This window comes from Melanerpes formicivorus, unplaced genomic scaffold (genome assembly GCF_026170545.1).
Source record: "Melanerpes formicivorus ecotype bairdi unplaced genomic scaffold, bMelFor1.0.p_v2 SCAF_90, whole genome shotgun sequence".
NCBI classification, from domain to species: Eukaryota; Metazoa; Chordata; class Aves; order Piciformes; family Picidae; genus Melanerpes; species Melanerpes formicivorus.
The window spans coordinates 1,340,767-1,353,078 of NW_027142442.1; the positions used below are offsets into that span (position 1 = coordinate 1,340,767).

General features: G+C 50.9%; 1 protein-coding gene across 2 annotated transcripts in view; it reads left to right on the top strand.

Moving 5' to 3' along the window:
- Positions 1–12,312, top strand: part of VSX2 (visual system homeobox 2) — a 28,254-nt gene that overhangs the window by 13,248 nt on the left and 2,694 nt on the right. For both annotated transcript variants that reach the window (XM_068165516.1, XM_068165517.1), the window contains exon 4: positions 11,988–12,168. In XM_068165516.1, the coding sequence (XP_068021617.1) occupies positions 11,988–12,168 (181 nt within the window). The remainder of the gene's footprint in view (positions 1–11,987; positions 12,169–12,312) is intronic.

Below are 12,312 nucleotides of genomic sequence, written 5' to 3' on the forward strand. Positions count from 1 at the left end.
TTTCTTTTTCGGTGGGTTTCTGTTAGGCACCCAACTGTCTGAGCAAAGGCAGAGCTGAAACCACAGTTTGACTGCTAGCTATCAGAGCTTTCAGCTGTAGCTATCTCTCCAAATTCAACGCTTCATTTGCACTTCCTTGCTATGCTTATAGCTGCTCACCTACCTGTGACATGTAAAGGCTTATGCCACACATGTTACACGTTCATAAGCACTGGGATTATGTCCCTTTCATGGTCTAGATGTAACCTGCTGCTGACTGACTGGTGGAGGCTTGCTGCAAGGTGGATAAGCAGCAGCACTTTGCCAGGCTGGGTTAGTCCATGCCTGTGTTGTTCAGTCAGGCCAGTGTGGCCAGGCTGATGACTCATGCCTCTGGGAAGTTCTGGTTTACTTGCAGCAGTGGGGTCTGCTAAGCTGTGAGTGTTGATGGGAAACAGCCCCTCAGAGGACCTAACCAATCCATCCATGCAAATGTACATGATGAGCATCTGTGCCAGACACTGCTTTTAGCCTGATGTGCTGGTGATGTCTGCTCCAAGATAACTTGTTTTACATCTGTCAGGGGTTTCTCATATCTCTAGGTCCCTCCAGTTCTTTGGTTTACATCTCAGAGTCCCCCATGACTGCCACTACCGCACCCTGCCATTTGTTAGTTGATTGGATCAGCTTGTTGAGCTTACATAATGATCATGACTGAGATCAAGGCTTCATGGGCCAAGTGACAATGGAAAGAGGGTCCCTGTCTGGAAGATCTTAGCTCGGGTGGCCAAAGCATAGAGGATGCCTGGAACTGTCCTGGTGAGCTTGGATGTGCTGCCCTGATGCAAGTAGCATCCACAAGCAGTCTGTGTGTGCCAGCTCTGCAGGTCTCACTGTTAGATGTGCTGTGCCCTAGCCTGAGCTGGCAGTGCCACCTGCATGTGTCAGTAGTACAACAGCAGCCACTGCCTGGAGCATGAGTCTTCTGCAGCTGTGAGGTGTCATGTGGAAACTCGTGGAGTTGTGAATTACTCAAAGAAGGTTAAGGGTACAGAGAGGTGAGGGACCTGTAGAGTCAGGAGCAGACACATGGTATGAATAGAGTGCTGAAGGGCCACCGCAATGCAGACATAACTCCCAGTCCTCTTGTGTGGTGGTCAGGGGACAGATGGCTATTCTGGTTTGCTCTTTGGTTCTGGTGGTCCTCTTCCTTCCTCAGATTCAGGAGGCCCCAGTGAAGGACTTGCTGAGGTTGAGTAGATACCATTATTGTGTGAAGCACCAAATTGCAAACACCATCCTTACTATGAATCTTCCTAAGGGAAGACTGTAAAGGGCTGCAGCTTCTTCCTCAGTCCAAGCTGCTGTATAGTTGCAGGAGATGGCTTCCTGCTAATGTTTCAACACACCAAGAGTTCCCCCTTAGTCCTCAGGGAAGGATTTTGGAGGCTGTCCCCATGCACACATGGATGGGCTTGGGCCTTAACTCAGGGAAACTGTGGGCACCAGGTAGTGCTGCAGACACCACTTCCTGGGGGTGCACAGACTCTGGCTCCTAGGTGTTTTTCTGGGGATAGCCAGAGTACACATTTGCCCTTTGCTAGTGTCTACTGATAAAGGAAAACACAACATTCAGCTGCTTCTGGCGTGGAAGGGCAGCCTAGAGCTCAGGCAGTGCTCCACAGCCTCTGAGGAAGGCTGGCATCCCAAGCTCTGATTCTGGTGCCCATGAAAGACATCAAGAAGGAGATGTGACCTTTCTTCTCTGGCTGCCCTGACTTGCCTTGCCCTGGCATGAAGGTGATAATATGGTATGTCCCTGCATGTTCACAGAGTGAATTGCATATGGGTGTTTATGAAGGCCCATGTTAAAGTTTTGTTCTGTGCCACAGGACCTGCAGAGCAGTATTCGAGTGGGAAAAGGAGGTGGAGCAGAATTATGCAGGCAGGGCAACAGCTTGGTTAATAGCTCCAGGTGTTGTGAGCACCCAAAGGATGGATGTGCCATATCACCCTTTGTGATGATGACAGGGAGGTGGTTGAGTCACCAACCCTAGATGTATTTGAAGGTCATTTGGATGTGGTGCTTGGGGATAGAGTTTAGGGGTAGAGTCCTGGTGATCCTGAGGGTTTTTTTCCAACCTGAATGTTTCTGTGATTCTGAGGTGTTTCCCTGGGTTTTTGTGGACAAGGATGATGGGCAAACTCTTGCCAGCTCTTCTGTGACACACTTGTGACTGATATTTTTCCTGTTGTTCAGTCAGCATGTTAGGAGAAGAGGAACTTGGGTGTTCATCTGCCATATCTCAGCATTTGGCTGCCTTTATGGAGCTATAGCTCCCATTAAGCTGTTTGGTCAGCAGTCATCATGGTCTGGCTGTGATGCAGTCAGTGTCTCAGGGATGCATTTGTTGGGCAGATGTGTTGCACAGCTCAAGTGTGAACCACTGAGCAAGGTTCAGAGGCAGGCTTGTCCTGCAGGACAGTGGCATGGCAATAGCATGTATATTTCTGCTGGGTGTTGCACTGAGCCTGTATTCAAAGTGTGCCCTGTCCTAGTCCAGCTGAGAGGAGACCCAGGCTTGGATGAACCACCATGTCTTTGCTTGAGAGGGATGAATGCTCATCTCAGCACATCTGGTAGGACCTGTTAGCTGAGTGGCTTGAAACACAACTCCAGCTATTCCTAGGAAAGGCTCTTGCCAGTCTATGTACAGAAATTGCTCTTTCTTAATGTGAGCTCAGAAAGCTCTTTCCCAGTGTTTAGCAAGAGGAGGGATGATGAGCCCTGTGATCATCCAAGCAACCCATGTGCATCTTTACTGCTCTCATTTAACTTCACACCCATTTTACACCAGCCATAGAAAGTGATGTCACCATAAACAGTGCCAATAATTTTGACATTACATTTGTAAAGACAGCAATAAACCATTTCCAGGCTTACACAAGTGGTACAGTTTCTGCCAGCAGCCTGGGGACAGGAAGCTTTCCCGGGGTGATCATTTACAGCAGGGGGATTTGGAGAAGCCCCAGAACCCCACCAGATCTTACACTCTTGTGACAATTCATTGTAAAGCCTCAGGGACTGTAAGTGTGGATGGCAATGTGCTTCAGGGAAGACATGAGGCTGTTCTTTGCAGTGCTTGCATCCTCAGATAGAATCATAGAATGGTCCAGGCTGGAAGGGACCTCCAAAGGTCTTCCAGTCTGACCTCCCTGCAGTCAGCAGGGACATTCCCAACTAGATCAGGTTGCCCAGGGCCTCGTTGAGCATCACCTTGAATATCTCCAGGGAAGGGCCCTCAACCACCTCCCTGGGCAACCTCTTCCAATGTTCCACCGCCCTCATAGTGAAGAACTTCTTCCTGATATCCAATCTAAATTCTGCCCTTCTCTGGTTTGAAGCTATTACCCTTGGTCCTGTCACCACAGGCCCTTGTAAACAGTCTCTCCCCCTCCTCAGCCCTGTCTGATATGAGGGTGAGGATGTCTCTGTGCCTTCAGAGGAGACCATCATTTTGACTACTCTCATTGTAGAGTCTTGGATTGGAAAGTAAGAAGGTAGAAAAGGAGGTGTGTAGTTGCTAGGAGGAGCCAAATACTGAGATGGCAGCAATGCCCTGGGCATGGAGGTGTTCTCTGGTCTGTATCTGGATCCACCAAAGGCTTCCAGTGGGGAAGTGAGAGGTGTGCTGCTGGACATGATTTTTAGGAGCAGCATTCTGTTGTGAAGGGGATAGTGAGCTTGACCAGGTATTTTGCAGTCCAAGAGAGGTGAAACCAGTGCACAGGAAGAAATGTAAGGAGGTTGCAGTAAGAAACAGCTTCTGTGTCCAAAGCTTTGCTGTGCACACAGTAAGGTGACAGGATCAGTCCAAAGCAGCATGGTGGGGAAAGGGACACAGGCACCTGCAGTGTGTTGGGGAAGAGGTCTGGTGGATGTATGTGAGAAGTTCAGCTTCTGGTGGATGTATGTGAGAAGTTCAGCTTCTACATGGTGCAGCCCAGGGCAGTGGATCCCTGGGAGAGGAGCATGGATGGACATGTGTTGGGTCAGAAGGCCATCAGCACCATCGTGTCAGGTGGGACCATCACAAATTATTGTAGCCCAAGGCAATATCCTAGAAGTCCAGAAAGATCCTAGGCTGCCTGTCTGGGTAAGTCTCAAGCTGCACCAGGGGAAGTTTAGGCTTGAGGTGAGGAGAAAGTTCTTCACAGAGAGAGTTGTTAGCCTTTGGAATGTGCTGCCCAGGGTAGTGGTGGAGTCACCATCCCTGGAGGTGTTCAAGAGGGGATTGGACGTGGCACTTGGTGCCATGGTTTAGTAGTCATGAGGTCTGTGGTGACAGGTTGGACTTGATGATCTTTCAGGTCTTTTCCAGCCTTATTGATTCAATGATCCTTACTTGAAGAGCTCAGCAACAGAAATAGCTTCTGTGCAGGGATCACACAGTGCAACAGTTCTGTTCCCTGAAGCTGAAGGTTTGCTCCAGGGACACTGTCAGAGCGAGCAGGGCATGCCTGTGGCGCCTGGGCGGGGGGTCAGTGTGGAAGGCATGTGCTGGGGCGTCTGTGCGTGTCCGTCCGCGTACGTGTGTCTGCGCATTTGCTTGTGGCCATCTAGTGGACGTTTCAAGTCGCACCGCTTTGGGCTGCGACCGTCTCGTGCTCTGTTAAGCTCGCTGTGTGTAAAGACCCTTGTTGAAACTCTACATCAAAGGCAGAACACGCGATTTGGCGAAGCAGAAATCTCCCGTTATCTACCCCGGACTTTTCCTTTAAGAGATGAGAACTGCTTTTTTTTTTCTTTATCAGAAAACAAACCCCAGAAGGCCACTGCTAATTCTCCTGTGTGACCCGGCTTGGAAAGTAGCAGCCAAGAAAATCAGTGTAACCAGTGGCAATGTTAGGTTGAAACAATGCAGAAGCAATGCACAGTAATGCCCTAGATACCTTGAATTATCCCTGTGGTAATTGGGATTCCTGGCTCATGGCCAGCCCCGGGGAGATTTCTCTCTTTAGCAGACATGTTTCGGGAGCTGATTAGGTAAACAAACTAACTAACATGATGAATGCAGACAATGAGGACACACTGAGCCTCACCTCCCCTTGCAAAATGAGAGCTTCCTCCTCCTCCAGTTTGCTTTTCTGCACCATCAATAATCTGGAGGAGTGTCTGCCTTGTGTGATTCAGAGGAAAAGAACTGGCAAGGGTAACCTTGCAGGTCTTGACTCCAAAACACAACTCCGCAGCTGAGCAGAGTGCCTCGGTTTTTACTGCAGGGGGCACTGGGAGTGAGGATTAGATGATCACAGGATGTTAGGAGTTGGAAGGGACCTCCAAGTCCAACCCCTCCTGCCAGAGCAGGACCATAGAATCTATCACACGTTGCACAGGAATGAATGCATCCAGGCAGGGTTTGAAAGCCTCCAGAGAAGGAGGCTCCACAACTTCTCTGGGCAGCCTGTTCCAGTGCTCTGTGACCCTCACAGTGAAGAAGCTCCTCCTCATGTTGAGTTGGAACCTCCTGTGCTGTAGTTTCCATCCATTGCCCCTTGTCCTATCACAGGACACAAGTGATCAGAGTCTGTCCCCTTCCTTCTTGACCCTAGTCCTCGGGTATTGATAGACATTGATCAGATCTCCTCTCAGTCTGCACTCCAGACAAAACAGCTCCAAGTCTCTCTGCCTTTCCTCATCAAGCAGTGCTCCACTCCCTTCATCATCCTTGTAGCCCTCTGCTGGACTCTCTGAAGCAGATCCCTGTCCCTCCTGAACTGGGGAGCCCAGAACCTGATGCAATATTTTAGGTGGGGCCTCACAAGGGCAGAGTAGAGGGAGAGGAGAACCTCCTTGGATCTGAGCTGATGATGAAGGTTAGCAACTTCCCCATCTGTGAGGTTTTGCAATACTGCTGATTTTGGTAACACAGCCTCAGAAGGACAGGTACATGGAACAAGGATCCAGGAGATGACACTGAACCTTCTGGCATTTGCTCCTATCTTAGATCATAGGCTGTGGTGCTGTGGCTGCTCTTGCAGGACAGTGTCAGTGTGATGTGCCTGGTGGGAGTAGAGTGTGTGTGATGCTCAGCTCTGACTTAGTGACAGGAATTGAGTTGATGGGCAGATCCTCTCTGAGCGGAGTATTATGTTGCTACCTATTTGCCTGCTTCACGTTGAGAGCAGGTTTTGTGAGGTGATGGATTTTGGTCTTGCAGCTTTTCTATGCCTAGGGGACCAAAGCCCATGGACTTGGAAGAATCTCCAGTTGCTGCAGGATGTGTGGCAGCTTGCAACATGCACTGTGCAATGAGCATCATCTAATTGTGCTGCTGGTGCAGGGAGGATGCCTGGCAGTCATGTCAGAGGCATGCATGGCTCCTGCCCTCAGTTTGGCCATGGCAGTGACCACCCTAGATCCAACCCTTGGTGTGCCAGGGTTGATGCTTGTGGAGCCTCAGGAGCAGCCCAGGAGAGAGCTTTGGGCTGCTAAACAGCAGATGGACATCCACAGGCTGAACTGGAATGCTAAAGCAACTAGCTGGATAGCAAGACAAACCTGTCCTCTTTATTATCTGTTTTTGGAGGATAGAGTTCCTGGAGCAATCTTCTTGTGTTTCACAGAGGGTGTTTGTGTGATAATAAAAAGCTGTAAATCATCTTAAGCTGTAGCACTGTGGTCCAAGAGGCACCTCTGTGCATTAGACAGCGACAGCATTTCACAAACATCAGGCTCCCCTCAGCCTAAAATTAACCAGAGGTTTTCACCACTGCTTGTGAAGTGTGGAAGCACAGACACCATCCTTTCACCATACCCTGGGATGTGCCACTAAGAAGCAAGTGAGAAGGAAGGTGGACAGTACTTAACCACATTGATAAAGCATTTCACAAAGCTGAGCCAATCCACGCGACAGGCAGGGGTGAGGGGAAGCTTGGACAAATGTGAGCATTGCTTGAAGCAGACTGAATTTTACAGAGCCAGAAGAAAATACAAAGTGCATATAAACAGAACAGAATTAATCAGGTTGGAATAGATCTTTGAGATCATTGAGTCCAACCTATCATCCAACACTATCTAATCAACTAAACCATGGCACCAAGCACCCCATCCAGTCTCTTCCTAAACACCTCCAGGGATGGTGACTCCACCACCTCCCCGGGCAGCACATTCCAATGGCCAATCACTCTCTCTGTGAAGAACTTCTTCCTAATATCCAGCCTAAACCTCCCCTGGCACATCTTGAGACTGTGTCCTCTTGTTCTGGTGCTGGTTGCTGGGGAGAAGAGACCTACCCTCACCTGGCTACAACCTCCCTTCAGGTAGTTGTAGAGAGCAATAAGGTCTCCCCTGAGCCTCCTCTTCTCCAGGCTAAGCAACCCCAGCTCCCTCAGCCTCTCCTTATAGGGCTTGTGCTCCAAATCCCTCACCAGCTTTGTTGCCCTTCTCTCCAAGCAAAGACAACAAGCAGCCAAAGAAGACACAGAATACCACAACTATGAGTAAATGTAAGGGTGAAACCCCCTCCAGGAAAAATGAGGTGTCAGTAATAAACAGCTGCAAAATTGGAAGTTGTGGCTAGTGTAGCAGCACAGCTGAAAATGCCTCAGAATTACTAAAACTGCTCTGCAGTTCAACTCATTTTGGTGATGAGGTCTCTTCCAACCTTGGTGATTCTGTGAATGTATCAAAAAAATCTGAAGAAAGCAATGAGATCTTCTGCCAGAAGAAAGTCCTACTGCTAGAGCCATCTGAATGAGGACAAAATGTCTGAGAATGGGTCTGTTCTGCTGATCTGAAGTAGCGTGGGGGTTGCCAGTGCCATACTGCAGCCTCTGTGCTCCTCAAGATGGGCTTGTGAGAGAAGTGCTGGGCTGGGGTCTGATCCCAGCAATATTGACTATTGAGCACTGTTGGTTTCACTCGATTTCATGCATGGCATTCAAATGTGGCTCCTGGTATTAAAGCAAGATGGTCACAGAATCACCAAGGTTGGAAGAGACCTCAAAGATCATCAACTCCAATCTGACACCACAGACCCCATGACTAAACCACGACACCAAGTGCCACGTCCAGTCCCCTCTTGAACACCTCCAGGGATGGTGACTCCACCACCTCCCTGGGCAGCACATTCCAATGGTGAACGACTCTCTCAGTGAAGAACTTTCTCCTCACCTCAAGGTCAGTCCTCCCAATTTCTGTTCTGGTAGAAATTCTGGGATTTCAAACTTTTGTTTTCCTAGTGAGAAGCCTCAAGTACAAGCCCTATGAGGAGAGGCTGAGGGAGCTGGGGTTGTTTAGGCTGGAGAAGAGGAGGCTACAGGGATGACCTTATTGCTCTCTACAACTACCTGAAGGGAGGTTGTAGCCAGGAAGGGGTTGGTCTCTTCTCCCAGGCAACCAGCACGAGAACAAGAGGACACAATCTCAAGCTGCACCAGGGGGAGTTTAGGTTTGAGGTGAGGAGAAAGTTCTTCACTGAGAGAGTTGTTAGCCATCAGAATGTGCTGCCCAGGGAGGTTATGGAGTCACCATCCCTGGAGGTGTTCAAGAGGGGATTGGATGTGGCACTTGGTGCCATGGTTTAGTAGTCATGAGGTCTTGGGTGACAGGTTGGGCTTGATGATCTTTGAGGTCTCTTCCAACCTTATTGATTCTATGATTCTGTGATCCAATTACAACCAAGCTATCTGGGAAATCTCAGAATGATCTTACTGAGGTGTTGATATAATTTTGATTTTCCCATCTGACTTTAAAGGGTAGGTTTTGCATGTCTTAGGTGGCTGAGATTAAAATGCAGCTTTCAAAAGAAAGCCATAGATAATTTTGATTACACTTCCACTGGCTGGACACAGAGTTTTCCTCTGCTATTGAATCAGCATTTTTGATGGAAAATTTTGCACCAGCTCTAGACAGAATTGGGCTGCTGGTTGACAAAGCTTCTGCTAGCTCCAGCATTTGTGTGGCCCTGCCATGAGAGAGGGGATGTTCCAGGGCAGCAGGTTTCATGGTAGCGGGCAGCACTGGGGCAGGTTGGGACCTGGCCAGGGAAAAGGGTAGGGGAGCATGAGACATGGGGGCAGGAGAGAGGGGAAAGGGAGAGGTGGTATAAGCATGAGGGAAGAGACAACTGGGTAAAAGAGGACTGAGGAGAGTTTGGCCCCTCAGTTTAGGAAAGATGTTGAGATGATGGAATGTGTCCAGAGAAGCTGGTGAGGGGTTTGGAGCACAAGCCCTGTGAAGAGAGGCTGAGGGAGCTGGGATTGCTTAGCCTGGAGAAGAGGAGGCTCAGGGGAGACCTTCTTGCTCTCTACAACTACCTGAAGGGAGGTTGTAGCCAGGTGGGGGTTAGTCTCTTCTCCCAGGCAACCAGCACCAGAACAAGAGGACACAGTCTCAAGCTGCACCAGGGGAGGTTCAGGCTGGATGTTAGGAAGAAATTCTTCACAGAGAGAGAGATTGGCCATTGGAATGGGCTGCCCAGGGAGGTGGTGGAATCACCATCACTGGAAGTGTTTAAAAAGAGACTGGATGAGACATTTGGTGTCATGGTTTAGTTGATTAGGTGGTCTTGGGTGATAGATTGGACTCAATGATCTCAAAGGTATTTTCCAACCTGGTTAATTCTGTATTGTGTAAAATGTTGCCCACTTGGTACCTGATGGAAAATCTTACTGCTAGCTGGGATCCCAGGAAGCAGAAACATCTGTGGAGAACCAAGCCCTGCAAGAATTTCTGGGTACCTGGAGTTGTATCATTGCAGCCCCCGAGGCAGGTGTGCAGGTGCAGGACCTTGCGTTGAGCAGGAGTTTCTCCCTGAAGCCACGGGAGCTAGGGAGAAGCTCTGTAGCGAGTGGTGTAATTGTATTGGTTTATCCGGGGCTGAAGGGTCAGGATCCCTCTCTTGGCTTCATCGGGTCGAGCTGCCCCGTTGCAGCACAGAGGTGTTGAGGGTGGCTGCCCCATCGCCCCTGTCCGGGGGGTGAGAAGAAACCACTGGGTTTTGTGCTGAGACTGCAGAGGCATTGAGGCAGCTCCCTCCATCGCTGCCCTGCGGGCGCTGGGAGCGGGGGAGCCTGGAGTGAGGGGGCTGCCGGCACCCTGCTGCCTGCCCACCGAGCAAACCCCTGTGTCAAGCAGGCATGGAAGAGCAAGCGGAGCGAGAAAGCGGTGCGCTCCTGAGGGTCGTTATTCCAGCCCCGGTGGGTTCACAGTCCTCCGTGGTCCAGGGATTACATATCGACAGCACAGCAGTGTCAAACCAGGCTGTTTGCCATGCAGAGGAGGTAACTGCGTGGTGAAGCAGCCTGGCTGTAACATCCCCTCTGACATGCAGAGTGTCTTCTGCTGGGAGAAGCTGGGATCACAGCCGCTGGGATGACCACCCCACCCACGCTGCAGGAGCTCCCTGTGGGGCCACGCTGGCCGGGCTCCCAGGAACGGCCGAGGCTGGCCGTCGCTAACAAGCCACCCACCTACCCTGCAGCTGTCCTCCTAAGGCTTCTGTGCTGGGCAGTTCTCTGCACAGGAAGAAGAGGTGAGCTTGCCTTGCCAGCTGAGAGCAGGACATTACCCAGCGGCATCAGCCTCTTGGTCCCCCTGGCAGAGCCGTGAGGGGGGTCTGCCCCAATCCCTCAGGGCTCCCCACTTCAGCTTGAGCTCCCCTTACGGCGGTGGGGACAAGAGAGGGTTAAGCTGTCAGCTCTGTAATGTTAAACAGGTGTCAAAGGCACCTCCATATATCTGCAGATTGAAATCAAATTCTTTGCAGTATAAAAAGATAAATTACCCAGGCGATTCCCGCCTCATCCCACTCATCAGGCCAGCGCCAGACGGCAAGCAATTTTTTTTTTTAATGTGCTAACGACCTAATCAAGCAATCAAGTCGGAGAAGATTGCGGAGTGACCCCGAGCATCCATCTGCCAGCGAGACCCCGCCATTCATTTCCATTCTGCCGTGTACTTCCCGGCGGGGGGGGGGGGGGGGGGGGGGGGGGAGGGAAGGGAGAGAGAAAGGGGAAAGGGGGGGGGAGAAGGAGGGAAAAAAAAAAGTCCTAAACAAATTAACACCCAATTTTCTGTGAGTCTAATTAGTTAAATGAGGAGATGTTTGGGGTGTCCGCGGGGAGGGAGGGGCTGCCTCTCGGAGAGGGGTCTGGTAACTCCATGGCATTAATTAGCGCAGGTCAATGGCGCGGTTCCCTAGGGACCAGCTGCTTTAATTTCCCGTGATATTTCAGTGCCTGAGGCCCATCGATTCAAACTGAAATTAACTTATTTTTCAATCAGGCCTGGGCTGCCCCTGGGGCTGACTCTTCCTTTGCCTCCTTCTGAATAGACCTCGAGCAATTTTTCATCTAAAGCTGATGCCTCTGCTCGGCGGGAAGGGAGGGGAGCCGGGGAGGGAGGAGGGCGAGGGAGACAAGAGGAATGGAAATCGGAGAGAGAGCGCTAATAGATTTCTGTGAGCATCCCCCCGCCTCTCTGCTCGCTGCCCCCCAGGTCACAGCTCAGAGATTATTCTGCCAATTTTCTGAGAAGATGAGGGGCTTTTCAAACTGGGAATTCAGGACGATGCACAGAGATCAGCTTCCCTCTTCTCCTGCCTCTCCCGAGCACCAGCTCCCATCCCAGCCCTCCCTGCAGGCACTGCTGCCTGCAGCCCTGCGCCGCGGCTCAGACACCCAGTAAATAATGAAAGAGAATCCCAGGCACGAGAGTCAAAAGCCACTAGAAAAAGACACTGCAATGGCAAATTAATTACATCCTGTGGAGAGGGATGGGACCTACTCTCACACTTGGGCCTTGCTGTTCCTGCAAGGGAGGGAGGGAGGGAGAGATACCCAGTGACTGCTGCAAGGGGGAAGGAGTTGCAGTGCTTCTGAAATTAGTATCTACATGTCTGCCTTGATCTCACTGCACAAGCACATGTGGGAAGGGAACTGACGCACCTTCTCCTGAAAGAAAAAAACCCAAACCACATGTCCCTTCTTGTCACCCACCCTAGGTTTGGTTCCAGAACCGCCGGGCCAAATGGCGCAAGAGGGAGAAGTGCTGGGGCAGGAGCAGCGTGATGGCCGAGTACGGGCTCTACGGTGCCATGGTGCGTCACTCCATCCCGCTGCCCGAGTCCATCCTCAAGTCTGCCAAGGATGGCATCATGGAGTCCTGTGCCCCTTGGCTCCTGGGTAAGAGAGCAGCTGCCTTGGTGGGGGATGGCAAGTGTGTGGAGATGAAATTGGGGAATGTGAGGGTGAAAACAGAGCCATGCTGAAAACATGGGCAGAGGGCGGGGGGGACCTCACTGCCCTCCACCTCTCGGTTCCCCAGCG